We start from the raw sequence: 21,315 nt of genomic DNA on the forward strand, positions 1-21,315 counted from the left end.
TTTGTTAAACTGGTGGTATTATTAGAGGGAAGCTATGCTAACTCTTTACATGTTTAAGGCAATAAATACTTCACACAAGTACATGTACACGGATGCAAACACATTTGCCAATACATTGCCAACACGCGGTGTGGTTGAAAATGCATAAGGTATGTTCTAGTGTTACTTTGGCGGTAACAAACCTCAGTATTCAAGTGGGTGATAGAGTTTGTGAAGCCTGAGCCATTAAACTGGATGTTATTTTTCAGGTAAGTTGAAATAAATATATTAACTTTACCGTAACTGTTGCACTACCATGTCAGTAGCTGACTTGAAAGAGAAAACTTGGCATAGAAGCAGACAGTTCACACTAATGTCCGCTATAGTGCCCTTTGTGGCAACGTTGAGATTGAAACACATACTTGATTATGAACTGTGGTCTGACCGTGACTACGCACAAAATCAGTTTTGTGTAGTTAGAAACGCCAGCGTTCACTCAATTGCGTTGAATATATTTCGGCCTTTAGTCACAGCGTGAGGAACCTGTATTTGGACAAAACTCACCGGTTGCAGACGATGATGATGACCACCACCGCAATGAGGAAGACCAGACCAGCAGCCGCCGAGCCAATGATGAGCGGCAGTTTCTCCTGAATGCTAGTGTTGTACTCCTCTGTAGTTATACACACACATATCCAAGAGTTAGCACTTCCTTACAAACCCCAGCAGACTTTCACTAAATCTGATGTAGCCTGAAGCAAATTCAGACTCCACTGAGGCAGAAGAGTGTGGAGTCCTTTAGTGCACATTTACACAGGTGAGAGACCCCCACTTCCCCTTTGGTGGTTCACAGTGGGGAATCGGGGACAGGAAACCTGTGCAAGATGCCTTCAGGGCAGATGGGGCCTTACAATTGGACTTCTCAGCTCCAGCAGCATATGGGCAGGCGATAGAGGAAATGTGTTGGGTGAACTTTTTTTGGTGCAAGACAGATGGTTTGGGATGTAGGGAAGAATTGGGCTTCTTTTTCTTCACCTCTTTTTACTTCTTTCTTTTTTACCTACATTTCCCTTCATTTGTCTTTTCTAAAAAAAAAAAAAACTCTAGAGGCTAGAGGAGGCTGCATGCAACAGCTAGCATTTGCTACTGAATTTATTACCGAATTTTTGCCAAAAATCCCCATGAACTGACTTTATGAGCTCGGGACTTGATTTTTCTTGGGGCGAGAAGTTGGGGTGGGATATGTTGAAATTTTCCTTTTTTAAATAGCCAATAGCCTTTAGTTTACATCACAGACATTGATACTTGCTATGGCTTGTCAGAAGTAGGTAGTATTAGGGGGAGGTACATTCTCGTTATAGAGAGCATTTGATTGGAAAAAATATGTGAGTGCAGTTAGAGTCATGAATATGTTTTATCTGTTTTCACGGAAGAGAAATCACTGTACATTTTAAATGCAACTTAAAAAACTTGTCAACTTTTGGGAGTCCACTAGTATATAGATGGCCCAAAATCTAACAAACAAAACTTCAAGTATGATTTCATTTTACATTTAAATTGCATTGCTCTGAACTTCCACAAACTCATGTAAAAAGTAAACAAAAAATCAGAACGCTGAGTAACAAGTGAATTCAGCTGCACTGTTACTTCCTGTTTAATCAGTTTTAAACCTCTTGCTTAAATTATTCAAAGTGAACACAGATTTCTGGCATGGCGCATCCATGTTTGGATCACCTGGCTGGGTTGATGTCTCTCATCATGCCAAAAGAGTGCTCGGGTGGATAGATTAGACTAATTCTGACACTAGTATGTGATTGTAATAAGCTTCTTACTGAATGAGCAGGCATGAGTACGGCAGATGCCTCTGGATGAAGTAAGGTGAGTGTTTGCAGTGTTTCCTACAGAATTCTGTTTTTGCAGCGGGACAGCTTCTCCACAAAAATGTATCCTAACTATGCTAAATTAAACATAAAAATTCAATTTGTTGGGGTCATAGCCTTGTGGGCAGTGCTTCGACATTTGGTTTCATAGCGTCACGAGTCGAGTCCAAGCTCCCTTGTCATTTCCTGTCTCCCACTTTTGAAAGAAATTCAAAAATATAAAGTAAAAAAATTGCATTTATTGTCATAAAAATTACAATTATTAAAATGAAACTCTTGTTATAATTATCTAGTCCGTAAATGAGTCAAATGTTAATTCAGAAACGGATTCAGCAAGTAATTGTTATACTGATTCAAACCAATAACTCTGGTTTATTTTTGTAGGCATTTAACTAGATCTCAAGCTTTGTTTTGTTGTCTGTATTTTGCTTTTATTTTATTATTATTTTAATTATTAATATACATTTGTTTTTTAAATGATGCCTGTACACTGACAGAAATTCAGACTAGAAAAAAAGTCAAGCAAAAAGAACCTATAAAATGTGTGTATATTTGTTTTAGTCCAAGTACTGAAGAAAGTGATGTGCAGCAACGTGTGCTCTTGTTGGTCTGGCTTTTAATTTATTTTTAACCTTTTCTGCAAGCAAATACAAAATAAAAAGAAATAATGTATTTTTGCTAGACCTTTTTTCTAGTCTTAGAGGAAGATTCACTAAACAGTTGCGCCCCTTTTGCACGAGGTATTTCAGCACAAATACCTGCATCTTATACACTAAACACCCGCAATCACGTTTAGCGGGCACAATCAGCACAGAATTTGCGCTGTGTCATTCCTTTCCACGCAAACAAGCCTATGTCAATTAGGCTCATTAAAGACTGTGCTTCATTCACAAAACTGCATGCGATTTGCTCTGCACAATTTACATTGTGCTACTACTACCAAATGAATGTAGGTGGTAAAATTAATTTGATAAAAAAAAGGGCTCAAATACTCATCAAATGATGTTGAAGAGCATTATAACCTGGCATATATCCAGATGAGTGTTGTTGTCAAGCGCATGTTCTGCATGTTTAAGAGATGATCCAGGCATTTGCATTAAAGTGATGCTGTTCAGTCCCGGCAGGGTGGGTGAAATATGACGGTCTGCTGCATCCTCGGCTGTGTTGAGCTCGGAATCGGACCGCAAGATCAGAATTACACATGCAAATTGCGTTCAGTCTGATCTGCATAAATCCTTTAGCGAATTGACCGCTAAACAAGTGCTGTTAGTGCCTGGCGCTTTTAGTGGGCCCAATTCATTCTAAATGAATCTCTTGAATCTATTCATTGTGCAGGCAGCAATTGTTGTGGTTTTGCTAAGTTTTTGGCTCCATGCATCTGAAGCAACACAAGTTTGACCGAGCAGAAAAATACTTTGTTTTATTTATTTTTTATTAATAAATTGTTTAGGTTTGTTTCTCAAATGCTGCAGAAATACAGACAATTATTGTATGTCAAAAGAAAAAAAAAGAAATGTCTCTTTTGTGAATGCTGAACAATTAAAACTTACATACTGTGCAGGCAAGTATGTACATAAATTGTAAGATAGTAAGTTGATACTAAGTAAAGAAAATAAGTAAAAAAAAAAAAAAGACTAAAAGAGTTCATCCATTTGTGAATCGGACTAGAGTGGTCAAGCTGTATATTTGTTTTTGCATGCAGCCTGCAATAGCAATGCAGTAGTAAGAAGTTTCGTTGATACGTTTCTTTTTCTAATCATATTTAATGCACACTGCAAACTCGAGTAAACTATACTGTAATTTCTCTTGCCATGTCATTGTAGATTTAGTGGTGCAGGAGACGCTTGTCCTCTACTATCTAATATCTTACAACCATGATCACTGAAAAATCTACGGTAAGAGCACACTGATAAAAACAATAAATAAGTTGTTTGCATTCACATTTGTCTTCATTAGATGATTAGATTAGTAGATAAACTATTTGCTTCAAGAATCTTGAAGTCGGTAACGCACAGGTTTGCTTTTAAGATAAGAAGTGAGAATCCTACCCGTGTAATTTAATCCCACGAGGAACCAATTTGAAGAGGCTATGAAGGTCTTTGGGTGAAATAAACCATTGTTTTATCATTTTTGTGACTAGATACTCACCTTCAGTCATGGTCTGGAAGTACATCTTTCCACTGTAGCGTCCAAACCCGGCCACCGTACGGGCTCGGACCTGGAACACATAGATGCCACCGTGTTTGAGGCCACGAATGACTGCTGTGTTGGTTTGACTTCTCACTACGGAAGAGTTAAGCTCGGTCTGGTCCTGAGGAAGGTAAGACAGAGGCAAAAAGAAATTTAAAAAGGAGAAAGGTAGAAAACAATGTCCCCATCTGTACTTAAAGCTGAAATTGTTTGGGGAACGGGGAAATGACACACTTACATCAATAGTATTTGTCAGTAGATATTTTAGCCTCCTGCTAGGACACAGCTTTAGAGAGTAAGAAGTGTATCTCATGTACATTTGACTCTCTAACAGGAGAGCCCGGCAGAGAAACAGTGGCTGACACTTCCAGGCCAGCCACAATTCATTAGTCCGAGCCGAAAGCTGTGGCCATTGTTACATTGCTCTTGAGTGTATGTTTGTGTAAGCAAAGAAGGGAGAGAGAGAGTGATACAGAAGGAGAGAGAATGGGAATGTAGGACTGTGTTTGAGTATGTAACAGTTGAGTGCGCTGCTTTTTTTCCTGTCAGCTCTATTTCTGCGCTCTGTGATGTGAGCTTTGCTGCAGCCTGAGAAGAGTGTTTTGACAGGCTGTCCTCAGCACTGTCTGAGAAAGGAATTATACTGAGGAAAGAGTTAGAACAGGAGCAGAGCCCTGGGGACCGTCAGCCTGTGTATGTGTGTGTATGTGTGTGTGTGTTACAAAGAATAAAAGAGAAAGACAGAAAGTATCTGTCAAACTATGCGTGTTGAACTGTGTGTACAGTATGTAAGGGTGTGGTTATTTTATGTGTGTCAAGCAGCTATACAAAGCGTGCAAAATGGGAATAGGCAAAGAATATCGACAATTTATTTGGGTTTGCGTGTTTCTCAAGTGCAAGTTAGCATGTGTGTTTTCAGAGGCGTAAACTGTCAGAGAGGAATCTGTAACTGAAATATACTTTTATTTTTTATTGCAGCGAACTCTCTTGTTATTTCAGCCACTGGTATCAGGATCGAACCACAACAGCCTTTCGCACAGCAACTGCGATTGTAATCACACTCGACAGAACAGGAGAGTGGTGTTTGTGTCCGACAGCTGCCTAAAACCTCAATTAGACGGCAACAGTAAACCAGCTATAATTTCAAAGGGAACTGTGATGCAACATTAATTTCGATATTTCGGTAACACTATACAATATTGTTCCATTCGTTAACATGCATTAGGTATCATGAACTAACAATAAACAATATGTTTTTTTATAGCATTTATCTGTGTTAATGTTCGTTTATAAAAATGAACAACTGTTCAATATTAGTTCATAGTGCATTAACTAATGTTAACATATACAATGTTTGATTTTGAAAATGTATTGCTGTATGTTGAAATAAATATTAACCAAGATTAATAAATGCTGTAAAAGTATTGTTCATTGTTAGTTCATGTTAAGTATAATGTTAACAAATGGAACCTTGTAAAGTGTTATTGATATTTATTAGAAGTTTTAAATAGTTTAAATATGTATTTTTAAGACAGCAAAAATGTGCTCAAATCTAAATAAAATAAAGAAAAATAAAATAATAAAAAAAAATAAAAAATACTTTGCATTCCAAAAGTCCAAAATTTGAAATCTGTGATTTTAAATCCCATTTAAACCTGGACATTTTTCAGATTTTGAAAATTGAAACAAAGAAAATGTATAGCATAAAATGAAGAACAATAAAAATACGTTAGATTCTCCACCTTTTAATGTATTTCCAATATAATAGAATATTTAATAAAATTAAAGTAAATCACATAATAAAATTATAAATGGTCTAAAACAAAATGAGTATAATTACAAATATTTATTTTTTTTTAATATAAAATTTTTAAACATTTCTAGATTCTGGACAATTACTAACCCACTAATCTAATTAGCAAATTTGTGACATTGACCATGATAACTCTTTTGTATAAACGGTCATATTTCCTTGCATCCACTGAAGAACACAAGATGGACCCCACTGTATATTTGTTTAATTCATCCTCACAAAACAAGAATGAATAATGCCTTCTTATGGTAATATTGATTGATGTTGCATGCATTATGCATAAAAAATGTGTTACATGCATTACGCATTAATCAAGTGTGATTGTGTATGATATACCTTCTCATAATACTGCAGCTCGTAGTCGAGTATGACCCCGTTGGGCTGGTCTGGTTGCGACCAGGAGAGAGTGATGCTGTCAACGGTGCGACTGACCTGGTGCATTATAGACACAGTAGAAGGAGCTGAAAAAATGCAGAGAGAAAGTGTAAATGGGGAGACATATTATTGCTGCTTGGCCAGTTTGGTCAATATTTTCACTGGTCCAATCACCCCAAAAAATGTTTTTAGCAGTGTATTTTGATGTGTCAGAAAGAGGTATAATTATGCTTTTCATTAAACGTTAACTTTAGAAAGAAAAAACGTAAACCACAAATAATTGATTATCTTTTTAATTTGCAATAATAGCGAAACTGACAGCCATAAATTCATCAACACACTTTTGCTGGAAAACAGTACTGATTTATTGATGATTTTGACAGTTCTGTCGATAGCCCACAACTCTTTCACACTGGCCTTTGGCCACTCGTATTGTTGAGCTGTGCAAATAGTTGAAATATTTTCTAAAGCATGATGCAAAACAGAAATTGTGGAATATCTTAGACTCATTCTATTTATAGTGACAGTGGCAATAACACAGATTCTGGTGTGTGATTAAACAGATGTGTAGATGTATAAACTGCACTGCGCCAAACCACATAAACAAGGTGGCAGGGGGAATTTCCAGTTCTGTCTCTCTTCGATTGGTCATGGTTCCTCGCCTCATTCTGAGGATGTAATCTACCCTGAAATCTCTTCCCTTGTCACATCCTCCTCAGAGGGTAGGCGGACTAATTTTGTGGTGTGTTGAAACAAATAGAACCAGGTGCAATTTCTACTGATGAAAAAGCCACAAGTATGCCGAACACAACTGTCGTTTTATGTTGAGTTTATTTTTTTATCGGCATGCTTCGTAATTACAGAGGAAAATGTGTCAACCCGTATATAAGTAGTTGTGTTGTGTCGGACTTGTCCAACTTGACTGCAGTACAAAAGAAAGTTCCTGCTGTTCATTACTGAAGTAAAAGCTCAGGGAGTTCCTAATAGGCATTAAACATTAAAGCATGGCATAGTGGATCAGGAAAACTCAATGGAGGTGCTCAAGAACACAGTTGGTGTTGTGTGGGGTTTGGAGAGGCCAGGATTTATAGCTCTTGACGTCTCCAAGGCTCAAGCCCATAAAGACAGGCCTCTCCTCCTGTACACACTTCTCTACAGAGGAGCCACACGGTGCAAATAGGGGGTCAAGAATTGGCAGATTAGTGTCATCGCATTAACCCCTGCTGGTAGATGCTGGATCTACACCACTGTGATGACAAAAACAAACTGTGTTTTCTGATTAATTATTATTTATTTTTCCCAAGCAACATATACATCCCAAATATTTTTTTACATTTTGTAGATGTTTAGATTACTTTTAAAAGCAATCGACAAATTGTCAGGTTTTGGGCCTGGTTCAAGACAGTTTTTCAAGTACAACATTGGGTTAAATTTGGGTTTGTAATTAATAGACTAATACATTTTCATTATATTTTGATAATGATAATATTATATAATATACACACACACACACACACACACACACACACACACACACACACACACACACACACACACATATATTATAACATTATTATTATTATTCATATATTTATTTTTCAAATTATTTAATAAATACATTTTAATGCTATGTTTTCTTCTGCACATGCTCTCACTCACATACACGCAAGAAGACGAGCTAGAAGCTGTTCACACCAAATGCGTTTAATATGCGTCTGTGCTGTTTTTCAGTTGTTTTTATATGTAAAGATGTGCTGGATATACACTCACGGAGTAATATATTAGGAACACTATGGTCCTAATAAAGTGCCTGACATGGTCTACTGCTGTTGTTGCCCATCCGCCTCAAAGTTCGACATGTTGTGCATTTTGAGATGCTATTCTGCTCACCACAATTGTACAGAGTGGTTATCTGAGTTACTGTAGCCTTTCTGTCAGCTCGAACCAGTCGGGCCATTCTCTGTTGATCTCTCTCATCAACAAGGTGTTTCCATCCGCAGAACTGCTGCTAACTGGATGCTTTTTGTTTTTGGCACCATTCTGAGTAAACTCTAGAGACTGTTTTGTGTGAAAATCCCAGGAGATCAGCAGTTACAGAAATGCTCAAACCAGCCCATCTGGCACCAACAATCATACTACGGTCAAAATCACTGAGATCAATTTTTTTTTCCCATTCTGATATTTGATGTGAACATTAACTGAAGCTCCTGACCCATATCTGCATGATTTTATGCATAGCATTGCTGCCACATGATTGGCTGTTTAAAGAGTTGAATGACTGATTAGGTGTACAGGTTTTCCTAATAAAGTGCTCATTATGTGTACTACTTTATTGCGTCAGGTCTTTATCAGGTGGAGTCGGGTCACACTAATGGGCAAGAACTTCAACTTAATGCCTGAGTAGACCTCATTTGTATGCACCAGCAGAGTAACTGCCAATAACATGAATGGGAATGCTGACAGACAACTCTCCAGGTATGTTAGAACTGCTTGGGTGGGAAAGCCTGTCAGCTTGAGCTTACTGTCTCTGGGGTTGAGGGATAGCCTAAGTGGCTTTATTTGTGAGCTTATTTCTTGCTGTCTAGAGCCCAGAAAGAGTTGTAAATCTGTCTTAAACACACAGGTGATTGAGGAGGTCTCGAGTCCAGCTCAGAGCAGCACTGTTATTTTTTTTGCAGTGTTTCTACCCCATGGTCTGACCCCAACAAGTATTCATCTATCCAAATACTCCAAATCATGATATGCAGGCCACAGTACCTGTTAATAAATATATGCCAGAAGATAATGAACAGCTTCCCAGGACTCTAAGCACTACGGGATGTCTTGCAAATCGTTTGGCTGTATGCAGTGCCATGCTCAGTCCAACCCTGAGCTGTGTACTAAAAGGCAAATGACCAGCGGCATCTTGTCAATCTTAATATTTGTATGTAGTCTCAAAAGAGGAATAATAAGCCTAGCAATCAGGCTTTCTCAACAGCATCTCATTATACATGAATATGTATATTTAAATGCTGACATTTGCGCTTCGTGTACCACATTTACATTGCACCCAGGCTGTGCTGCTGTTGCTGGTAATCCAATCTGGGCAAATGCAAAGAAGTCAGAGCATGTACAGCAGCTCAAAAGGGTGAACATATGCTGATGTGAGAGAGAGCTGAGAAGGCAGATTGTTGTGGTTTTCCTGTTACCAAAGGATGTTTTCCTGATGGCGAGATGACAGACTTCCATGACAAAACTGGCTTCAAATATAACGATTTAAAAGTTCAGATTTTTCCTTGCCCCACCAACATTTTCACTGGCCTCACCACACAACAAAATAATTAGTTTAACAACATTTTTTAATCATTCAATAAATGTTAAGCTCCTTTGACAGGTTTTGTGTTATAATGTTGATTACCACAAAAAATTATTTCAGAAGCTAAAATCCAACTAGCTAATAAATGCTACCTTGGTGACAAGTTTAAATGCACTGAATTGTCAAAAAAATAAAATAAATAAATAAACAATTATTTTTATAATTCAGTTCATCACAAATACAAAATACAAATGTTTAAATTTAAATTCATCATTTACTCACCCTCATGCCATCCAAGATCTGTTGGATGTGAAAGGGAACATTTACAGTAAAAATAACTTAATTATGAATCTGTTTCTCACCCACACCTATCTTATCGCTTCTGAAGACATGGATTTAACCACTGGAGTCTTATGGATTACTTTTATGCTGCTTTTATGTGCTTTTTGGAACTTCTGAGTTCTGGTCACCATTCAATTGCATTTTAAGGACCTACAGAGCTAAAATTTCTTCTAAAAATATTTATTTGTGTTCAGCAGAAGAAAGAAAGTCATACACATCTGGGATGGCATGAGGGCGAGTAAATGATGAAAGAATTTTCATTTTTGGGTGAACTATCCCTTTAAGTGTACAAGGCATAAAACACATGCACAAGATCAATAAACTTAAGATGAAGTGACAAAGCAGCATTGGCCCAATGGGGTTAGAAAAAAGTAAAACCAAGACATCATGAGAAGAAAGTGACAGCTTAAGTGATTATGTTAGCGCATTCGCAGTTGGAGTAAGCGTGATAATCACAGCTAGTAACATGTTTGTTATGCTTTTGCAGAATTTCAGTATTTTCACACAATTGATCTCCATGGTACAATTGATGAAAACTATTTATCTTCAAACGTAGGTGCTTACATTTTTCCTGCCAGACGGAGCATTCGGACACACTGGAACGATCACACTATAGGCCGCACGCGGTCTCTGTGCGTGAGGTGCAGAAAACATACGCATGAGGAATAGATAACATTTACATATCTGTGCTAAAGAAAACAGCCGGATAGGATGGGATGGTCATGTTTGAAAAGGTTTGGAAGATGGATGGAATAATTATGAGCATTGAGATACATTCATATCAAACAGAAAAATGGAATAATGGAAATAATGAAAGTTATGGAAATACTGTACAACAGCCAATTTTTCAATTCTGCTTAGTCTAAAAAATCCATAAAAAAAAAAATAATTACATAAAGTTTATTCTACTCATACACTGTAAGTTTATTGGCCTTTAATGGGGCATGCTTGTGCAAACAGAAAAAAAAGAAATTTCTTATGTTCCGAACCAATCAAAGCTGGAAAATAAATGCCTCACAGCCATTATTACTCTGGCCGGCCACGTAATGCTGGAATAGTTCTTCAAATCCAAAAAACAAAATTAATAGACTATGAAACTTTTTAAAACCCCCAATACAATGTCTAAATCTGGTGATCATTTACACTTGATAAACATGCAAAAATCTATGAATATTTATTGAATTAGGGAAAAGGTTATGCAGGTGAGTATTGTCCTTCAAGTATTTGAAGGGTTACACTATTGTAATTAGCCTACAGTGTTAGAGTACTACATAAAATTACTTGAGAAGCGAAATGGCATAAGAAATCCAGGAATAGTCTGCACACACCCAATGCATCGACTAATGGCAGAACTAACCTGAACTAACTGCTAATGCTATATATGAAATTACTCTGACATCACATTGCAGGCAACCGGGCATCCAGGATCTTTTCAGCAGCAGATTTCAATGGTGAATATGGGAAGCGCTGCAGTTTTAATAATATTTTAAGCATAATATAATATAATAATGTTTGTTGATAAAGGGATATCTATGGTTTACAGTGAAGAAATGATGTAGGTTCTTTCTAAATTATTGGAAAAACATGTTTAAACTTGATTCTGCAATCCTGAGGCCAGAGCGTGACTGCTGTGTGAATTTTCCATTTCCCCTTTTGTTTTGTAATTGGTAGCACCTAATAAACATGCAAATAAATACATAAATAAATAAATGTAATTTTAGATCATATTACTTTTTGTATTATGTTTCCAGGAGTGTTGGTTATTCGTGTTTTTGATACATTACAGACATTACAGCTGATTGTCTGTAAAGCTGCTTTGGAACAATGTGTATTGGGAAAAGCACAAATATAAAACCTATTTGACATGATTTGACTTATGTTACAATGTTTTTAATTCTGATACAACTAATCGCCAGCATTGTCCAATCACTGCAAACCATGTTAAAATTATACATTATCAACTCGGAATCTATGTACTGATTAACATTGTCCCATGCCTGCCAAACATTTAAGTGGTTCAAACATCATCTGCAGCCTAAATCTGAACTTTTGATAGGAAGTTTGAAGTTTGAATGAACTTGGCTTCATAGGAAAGCAATAGGATGATCCCTTGCTCCCTATTCAGTAAATTACTTAACCTCCAGTGTGCTGTCTGTCTGCACTGGCCTCAGAACAGTTTGAAATGCACCTTATTTTCATCCTAACTCCATATAAAGCCTCTAAAAGCTTTTTTTTCTCAATGTGAAAATGCACAGTAAATATTTCTAATGAAAATGGATTTCTAATGAAAATCGTGTGCTATTGTACATTAAACAAATTGTGTTTAACAGTGTGGCGTTTCACAATAAATCACTAAAATTAAAAAAATGATATAACGAATAACTCTCTTTTTAACTAATCTTTTGACTCAAACAGGTTTCAATGTAAAATCTTAATTAGGTTTCTTATCAGATGTAGTTTTGTTGCTGTTTCTGCCAAAGACAAACTACACTGTGGTTGGAGCCATGTTGTTTTGTCACATGACTCCGTACATCGAAAGTTTAACACTTTACTGACAGCACAGAGGCTTCTGAACTGAGATCAGTCGGTTAAAATGTATTAAAATTACGCGTTGCGTATAGCAAAGCCAAAATACAACATCAACACTAGGGCTGCAACTAACGACTATTTTAATAGTCGACTAGTCACCGACTATTGAAACGATTAGTCGACTAATCGAAAAATTATTAAATTTTTTTTAAAATTTAGCATGAGATTGCTCTAATTCTCTATTTCTGCTCCATCAAGTGGGTGAAATGGGTTCTGGATGGCAGGATGTAGTCTGGATTGAACTGGGCTATCATTTGTTGAAACCCAGCACCATCGACCATGGAGAGCGGCCTCATATCATAGATCAGCATCTGCAATACTGACTCAGTGAGGGCATTCGCCTGTTGTGGGGTGCACGTCTGATTCTTTTGCAGAAAGGGGTCCATGGTGGCTCTCTTCTTCAGACTGCATGCATTTAATTTAAAATACTTTTGTCAGGCACAGTCGGGCATAACGTTAAATCCTTTTTTTTTTTCTTTTTTTTACTGAAAATACGCTTATAAAATGTACAATGTATATCCAAAACAAAACGTATTAGCTTCCATGTTATTTAAATCTTACCGAGGCGAGTCAAACTCCGTTTCATTCAACTGTCCGACGTGCTTTCTCTTTAAATGTTCGTGCATCACCGAGGTGCTGCCGTGATACGCAAGGACTGCTTTGCAAACCATGCAGGTAATCTTTTTATTCGCCGTATCCAGGCTAAAATGCTCCCAAACTTTAGATGTTTAGCTGCTGCGTTGGACCCCGCCATTTCTGTATGTTATCACTCAGCAGAGAAGCTAATGCGCATGTGCGACTCTAGGCAGAGATTGTAATGAAGAGAGGTGCCTCGGTCGGAAAAAAACATGTCTGGCGACAACTTCGACAATGAAATTCATTGTCGACTATTTCTATTATTGATTTTTGTCGACAACGTCGACAAATCGTTGCAGCCCTAATCAACACATGTGTAAGCAGGGTCGCACGAGGATACACATCCTCACATGCTTAACACATCTCTAAAGCCTGAGAAATGTAGCATATAAAAATGTAAACTACCATCAGACTATGCATCTATAGGCCAACTGCTTTAATTATTAACCCACATACAGTAAATAATAATGTTTGACTTCAATATTATCATATTCCATGTTCAAACTTTATTACAGGAGTTTTCAATTTAACAATTTTTACTTAAAGCATTCAAAACAAATGCAAAGACTATATTATATTAGCAGTATGACTATTTTTATTTGCATATCCTTTCACAAACAGTAGCCTAGCCACTGTGATGGTGGAGACAGGGTCCCGTTCTTCCCATTAGAACTTCCATGGGTTTCGTTCATATAAGATCATCGCTAGATCATATTTGACCTCTCATCTGTCACAGCGATTGAACTTTATAAATTAAAAACAGCCGTTTGCGATTGGAGTTTATTATTATTAGGTCTAACAGAGCTGACTCAATAACAATGACAGTGATTCGTGAAATATCATGATTTATGTTAAATCCTGAGTTTTTCCTGATACAATGAGCCTGATGGAAATTTAAAGAAGCCAAAATTTGTAGGAAACGGGGCATTTCAACCCCACAAACAACATTTTTGGAGCATTTTAGCTTAATTTGTGCGAAGCACTCATTGAATCCAGCTCTTTCTGGGCTGCCAAAAGATATCGCATTTTAACTCTTTGGAATTATTTGCCCGAAAAGTGCTCTTTAAGAGTCAACATTTCTTGAAGATGGGAATGTAATGAGTGATAATTAGGGACAGTGAATGAGCAAAGAATGTGTAATCAAACGCTCAGCTTAAACATCATATAAAAGGCACTGACTGATGTGGAATGTTCTCAAAATCTCATTGGCTCAACATTGGTCTATGTAATAGATTTTGAAGGCATGTGGATCTCATTTGGAGCTGGATTGTGGTATGGAAGAGCAATGCAGTGATTTGGTAATGCTGGTAGATGTAACCCTCGCAGGTCAGCGCTTATAAATTTCGTCAATTCCCCGAGCCCCTTTTACGGTAAAACTTCCCCATTGCAAAATTTTCCCAGTACCATTTGACAGCAGCTGCTGTTCTTCTATCATGTGGGACCGTACAGTGTGAGTATTCCCTATTTACGAGACTCACATCCAAAGAGAGCCGAAAAGGAGGGAAAGAACCAGCTACAGCATTTCTGCATGTACTTTTAGCATGGTGTACAAAAAAACAAACAAAAAAAAAAAGCCCAGAGAGAAACCGTACTTCTGGCAGGCGTCCATATTTCCCATCTGTATTGGATTGAGGTTTTTATGTCTCTGCAGAGTTTCCAATGCCGTAAAACAGCGCACCCCCATTTTAGTTCATCAAGCTTTAAACCATCTGCACTGGAAAAGACTGAAGCATTAATGTACTCGTATACACACCATAAGCTAATTCTAAAATAAGCACTTCAGAGTTTTTAGAAGATTGCAGACACTTATGGGGATTTTGAGTCTAATCTGAAAACCTAGGCACAGTTTTTTGCTGCTCGAGGGAGTCTGGTGTTTAGAGAAAACCCAAGTAAGTCTGCGAATGGCTTGCATCCAATTATGTGCATTAGCATTCCATCTTTTATGTGGAGATGTTTAGTCAATGGGTATGCCGATTACAATGCCGAGAGCTCATGGTCTTCACAGCAGACAATCAGAGGTCTACTGGCACATCACATCTAAACAAAGGAACTAGACCTGTTCAACTTCTGTGCTTTTTGTTAACAGAGAGGAGAAGGACAAATTATATTAGCTCTCAAGATTTTGTTACCATGCCCATGACTTATTTGGGTCAAGACAAGGACAGTCAGCTAATCACGGAAGTTCTACATAAGCCCTGAACGAGCTCTAAAGCCCGTACGTGATATAAGCTCAAGGCTCTGGACTACAAAAATTGACTATGGAGCCACTGGCTCCTAAAATGAAACAAAATAATGACTTTAGTTTAGCCATATTACAGATGGAAGACATTGTTCCATTGAACACTTCCACGCTCATCGTGTTCAGCTTTGTGGTTTCTCTGTTCAGACTCTTGATGCCATAGTGAGAAGATCAGCTAACATGTGGAACAGTTGCAGAATAATTCCCTTGCAATAAGTTTTGTGTGCCCTCGCAATAGTTTTGCAATCCCTCAAAATAAGTTTTGCGTGCCCGCGCAATAGTTTGCATTCCTTTGCAATAGTTTTGCATTCCGTCGCATTAAGTTTTGCATTCCCTCGCAATAAGTTTGGCATTCCCTTGCAATAGTTTTGTATTCCCTAGCAATAGTTTTGCATTCCCTCGCTATAAGTTTTGCATTCCCTCGCAATAAGTTTGGCATTCCCTTGCAATAGTTTTGTATTCCCTTGCAATAACTTTTGCATTCCCTCGCAATAGTTTTGCATTCCCTCGCAATAAGTTTTGAATTCCCTCGCAATAAGTTTGGCGTGCCCTCGCAATACTTTTGCATTCCCTCGCAATAAGTTTGGCGTGCCCTCGCAATAGTTTTCATTCCCTCACAATAGCTTTGCATTCCTTCACAATAGTTTTGCATTCCCTCGCAATAAGTTTGGCATGCCCTCGCAATACTTTTGCATTCCCTCGCAATAAGTTTGGCGTGCCCTCGCAATAGTTTTCATTCCCTCACAATAGCTTTGCATTCCCTCACAATAGTTTAGCATTCCCTCGCAATAAGATTGGTGTGCTCTCGCAATAGTTTTGTATTCCCTTGCAATAAGTTTTGCGTTCCTTCGTAATAGTGCCAAGCTTATACGGAGTAAGATAAAACCACATTCATTATAATGTGATGCTAAATGCAGAACAGAGTACCTTACAGAGCAACTGTGTCACGGAGAATACAAATGTCTATGAAGACATATGAAAATGCATTTCCAAAATTATTAAGGACAATTATATAATCAAACTTTTGCATCAGGTTGATGGAAAAGGCACGATAACGACATTCAATAATTTTGGGGGTAAGCTGTGTGTGGCAGGGCGGAGGGCGGGGCCAGGTCGTGATCATACACACCCGGTCCCTTATCAGGCTAATCAAGCCTCCGTGAGGGATAAAGGCTGACTGCAGAGGATTGTGCGGGAGAGAGAGATGTGTGTTTGTCTGTTAAGTTTATCATTCAAACTATTATTTATATTATCAAGCCGGTACTCGCCTCCTCCTTTCCATTGACTGCATTACACTGTGCAACCTATGGAACTGAAAAAGTAAGATAAAGTGGCAAAAGTGGACTTTTATAAAATAAATTACATTACAATAATTATTTTTCAATACTGCTAAACTCTTTCAGAAAATACATGTCCTATATTACGGGTTTTGCTCTTTGTCTTTAGCTTTTCTGCTTTTAAATTAAGTTTAAAAACTACATTTATTTTGAATGACCTATAAGTATAACACAGTTTGTGGTGCGATGTTCTGACCTTGAAATGCATGAACAAGTAGTAAAAATGCAGAACATGTAAACGAAATGAAGCAGATGGTCTTTGTTGGATATTTTAAAGCCTCAGTGAATTTCAGGGTCAAGCGGTGGTTTCATACATTAGTGACACTTGTTTATGCATTTCAGCCCTTTTAAACATTTCAGGACAACACAATTAACTCAGCCACTTCCAGAAATAAATAAACTAGTCTAACTGACCCTTTGCAACTGTCAGTGCGGTACTTTATTAATCAGAGATAATGAATGCAAAATATACCATTCGTTGTGAATATAATTACCTTTGATTAAACTACCCAAATTATATTAACTGATGTTTTATGTTTGATAAAAATGTTGTCAAGAATCAGAAAATTAACTAATTGGCAAGATTTCAAAGTTCCAAGTACAAGAATGTATTTATATGGTTGTTGTTTTTCCTGTACACATACATAATGAAATGTATATTTTATGCATTGGTCACTTCATAGTCAACAGCTCCCGCAACCGGCCCTGCATACTTATGAAGGCTTTTTCCCTGGCTAATGCAAATTAAACAACCCTTGCTTTCCTCTGATGACACCCGACGTGATTAGAATGCAACAGCACGTGATTGGACGGAGCTGTGATTCCGGACTGTGCCAGTGCTCCAGGTGTCGGGTGCAGTCTCCTGCCCGGCTGCCCCCTGACCCCACCTGGCACCTGCCATATGTGCCCTTTCTGCCACCTTCTGTCACAGAGCCCCCACCTCATCAACAGCAGATACACTTGTGATGCAAGGCATAGAAAGGGCAGCCTCTTCAGAGAAAGATCACACATTTCGGAGTGAACTATCCCTTTTCGGCATTAGACATGGCAATCTACATCCTTCTAAAATCCTCACTGAAGTAAGTCCATACTGAAAACTGAAATGGAAGTCTTTTTAAGCAATGAGGTCAAGACAGTAAAATACGTGAGTGCACTTCTCAATTACACTGCAACAGAATCATCTAGCTCTGTATTGCCACTTCCTCTGAAGGCTGCCGGTGGCACCGCTGTCTCTGGTGGCCTGACAAGAGTTCGCCAAAGCAATTCTGAAGATAATTAAGTCATAAATCTTCCACTAGTGCCCGACAGCGCCCAAGCCAGATTACCAGGCCCAACTCTGCATAATGTAATTCACTTACACAATGATTCCCCCATCTGATAAGGGAGCAATTAATTTAATCAGGTATTAAGCAAAGTCTGACACAAGTGGTACCGCCACCTTGGGTTAATGAAATGGACAAACAAACAGTAGCCGGAGTGTATAATGCTGAATGACGCAATGGAGTACGGAGCAAGCTGGCAGACAGTAATGGCATATGGGCCGGCCGTTTATCTGGGTGTGCCAGACTCTCACACAGAAAGCTAATGGCCGGGAGTTAACGTTGCCAGGAGTTTGCTGTGACACCGTGATGGACAACTGTTATGCTCAAACAGTACAATAGACTGGATATGCAAGTTCAAACAAGTTTGGAAAAATAAATGAAACAAACTCCTGACCATCTGTGATTAAAAATAAACTTTCTGTAACGTACAGTTAATTACATTCTGTAACTTATGGTAATTTGCCTTCATGTGAATGAATGCACTATTAATACCTTAAATACTTTCACCAATTGGTGTAATTAGAGACAAATTCCTTATGCAGTAGAAAAGTATGTAGTGAAGTAGAAACTAACCTCTGTTGATAGAACTGCTAATGTTAAAGTTTCCATTAAGACTTTCCATGTAACGGCCATTTAAACTCCCTTCCTTTTCTTTTTCTTTAAAAAAAAAAAAGGAAAAATCTGGGTTACAGTGATGAACTTAGAATGGAAGTCAATGGGGCCAATCCATAAACATTCAAATACTCACTGTTTCTACAGTTTATCCACAAGATGTAAACAATATATGTGATAATATGATTTTAGTGTGATAAAATCGCTTACTAACTTTCTCTGTGTAAACTTATAGCCAACTTTACAACTTGACGATGTAATGTCAACAAAATCTAAAACCCTCAAATGACTGTAAAATGATGATTTAAAAAATGTTACAGCTCAAATATAGATGTGATTTAACAGAAGAATGAATGTAAGTGCATTTTTATCAAATTATAAGCTTCATTTTTCTGTTTTTAAACCCTCCAATAAATTGGCCCCATTCACTTCCATTGTCGGTGTCTCACTGGAACTTGAAAAGGAGAGATGAGTCGAATAATTTTTCTAGTAATCAATATTATGCCACAAATGCTGTCGACTGAGCTTAACCTGGAATATTCCTTTAACAGAAGTGCAAGTGTCCGCTTGTGTCGTTTCCGAAATGTACAAACTTTATTATGGGTAAAACAACGCTGTTTTAATTTTTTTTTTCAATGAACGTTGAGCAAATTCTAATGTTGTCAAATGAATGTTCAACAAATTTTGTCATCATTAAATTTGTATACTGTTTACAGTGTAGACCAGGCCTAGTTGTCACACAGGAAAGTTGTCACAAGGGGTATATCAGTAATGATCAGATTTGGAGTCAAAATCCAAATGTACAAATGTGTGTTTTCTCTAGCAGAGGTTTTGTATGTTGGTTTCAAACACATTGTTCAAAACCTTAATAAAGTAGAATATTTTACCAAATATTTTTTACCAAAGTATATTTTCACTATTTTCATATTTTTGCTATAGCTCTCTAGGGTAAACAAGCCGACATAATCCAACCACCCTGGCATACATTCACTTAAGATATATTGAGTAGGCAGATTTTTACTGAAAGGCTTGTGTTCTTAGGACAAAGGTATATTTCATGATAGTCAGGTTTAGAAATGTTTTTACACATCCTTTAAATGTCATTTATACAATTAATAAATTACAATATTCATTGGCCAAAACAACATCTAAATTTGTTGTGCGTTACCTTTTAATTTTTGTTGTTTAATTTAGCATTTTCTGCCTCGTGATTGTTTTACATCTAAAATTTTTGGTTAAAAGGCCGTTTAAGATTAGAAAATGGCCATAAATTCTGTTTTGTTGGGGACATTTTCCAGAGTGACAACTTGCCTATATACGATATGTGACAACATGTCCTGCTATTGGGGCAAGCTGTCACAAATGGTAAATGTGTGTTCAATGATATGTATCTTTTTTTTCCTGTGCAATAATAATGAAAATGTTCAATAACTTTTTTTTGCCAAGACATAAAGGTATGTGGCTATGCAGAAATTGACTTTCAAAAATGAACCTCACCTAAGAAATATTCACTATCCACGGTCCCCCCCAAATCTCTAGATATTGGTATTGTATAAGCCAGTGAAAAACCCATATTGGTCACCTACAGTAAACAATATTGCCGACTTAGTCATTTGGATCTATTTTTATCTTTTCATGGGGAGGGGTAAGTTGAATGACACTTAAGTGACACTTCCCTAGTGCTTCCACTCTAGGCAAAATCACACTTTGCAGGCGACTTTTTACACACTGTTCAAATGAAACATTCAGAGAATGCACCAGTCATCGGATGTATACTACATGGTCTTCAGTGTGTGTGTGTGTGTGTGTGTGTGTGTGTGTGTGTGTGTGTGTGTGTGTGTGTGCAAGTGAAGTGAAGGGCCTGGAGTCAGTTTGGCTTTACTTGATGATTGATTAACCTTGCTTGCCCTGTTAATGCAGAGCTACAGGGGACAGGCGATGAGTGCCAAGCAGAAGGGAAAGGTAAAAGCTGTCTTTGTGTCTCCAGCTGCATAGATGTGCACCATTATTGTAGCTGCCCAGAGCTTATGGCCTTCATTCTACTTTGCCTTTGTAAAATTGCCTCAATAAAACAATGTATTTCTTCAATATGGCTTTGTTAAGCTCACTGGTGTGCCATCATTAGGACAAATCACTAAACTAATAGAGGAAAGGCATGCTTTTCTGTTTAGACAGCTAAAGTACAATATTCCAGGCTGAAGATTGTGATATTGTTTTTATTGTTGTCGAGTTTTAACTAAAGAGTCTTCCCTCACCACAATATGATGTACAGTGGCCCCAATAAGTATTTGAACACTTGAGTCACACTTAATGTATGAAAGTCGTTGAATTAGATAACACAATATCAAACAAAAGTGGCATTTTTTTTAAAGTCAATTTAGTTCTGAGAAAAGGTTTAGCATCTAGGGCTGGGTATTGATAAAGATTAGCAGAGGGAAATTCTCCCTCAGCTAATGCTGTTAATTATACAAGGGCCTTCCAATTTGGAAGATTACGGAAATAAGAATTTTACAAATGTTATTTTATCAATATTTTTTAGACATTTTGATCATATTTGAACATTTTAAAACATTTACAAATCCATGTAATCCATCAATAAATATGACGTCTTAAAATTGCATATGTATATCTTATCCTCCACCAAATTTCACAGTGGGTGTGAGACAATGTGGCTTGAAGGCCTCTCCAGGACTATCTGACCATTAG

General features: G+C 37.5%; 1 protein-coding gene across 1 annotated transcript in view; it reads right to left on the minus strand.

Annotated features, from left to right (window-relative positions):
• The window catches only part of LOC127625916 (ephrin type-B receptor 2-like), a 209,039-nt gene that overhangs the window by 26,655 nt on the left and 161,069 nt on the right, over nt 1-21,315 (minus strand). The window contains exons 6-8 of the mRNA XM_052101373.1: nt 6,199-6,323; nt 4,008-4,170; nt 544-652 (exon numbers count right to left, since the gene is read on the minus strand). Coding sequence (XP_051957333.1) covers nt 544-652; nt 4,008-4,170; nt 6,199-6,323 — 397 coding nt within the window. The remainder of the gene's footprint in view (nt 1-543; nt 653-4,007; nt 4,171-6,198; nt 6,324-21,315) is intronic.

The sequence above is a fragment of the Xyrauchen texanus genome, chromosome 32, assembly GCF_025860055.1.
Source record: "Xyrauchen texanus isolate HMW12.3.18 chromosome 32, RBS_HiC_50CHRs, whole genome shotgun sequence".
Taxonomy (NCBI): Eukaryota; Metazoa; Chordata; class Actinopteri; order Cypriniformes; family Catostomidae; genus Xyrauchen; species Xyrauchen texanus.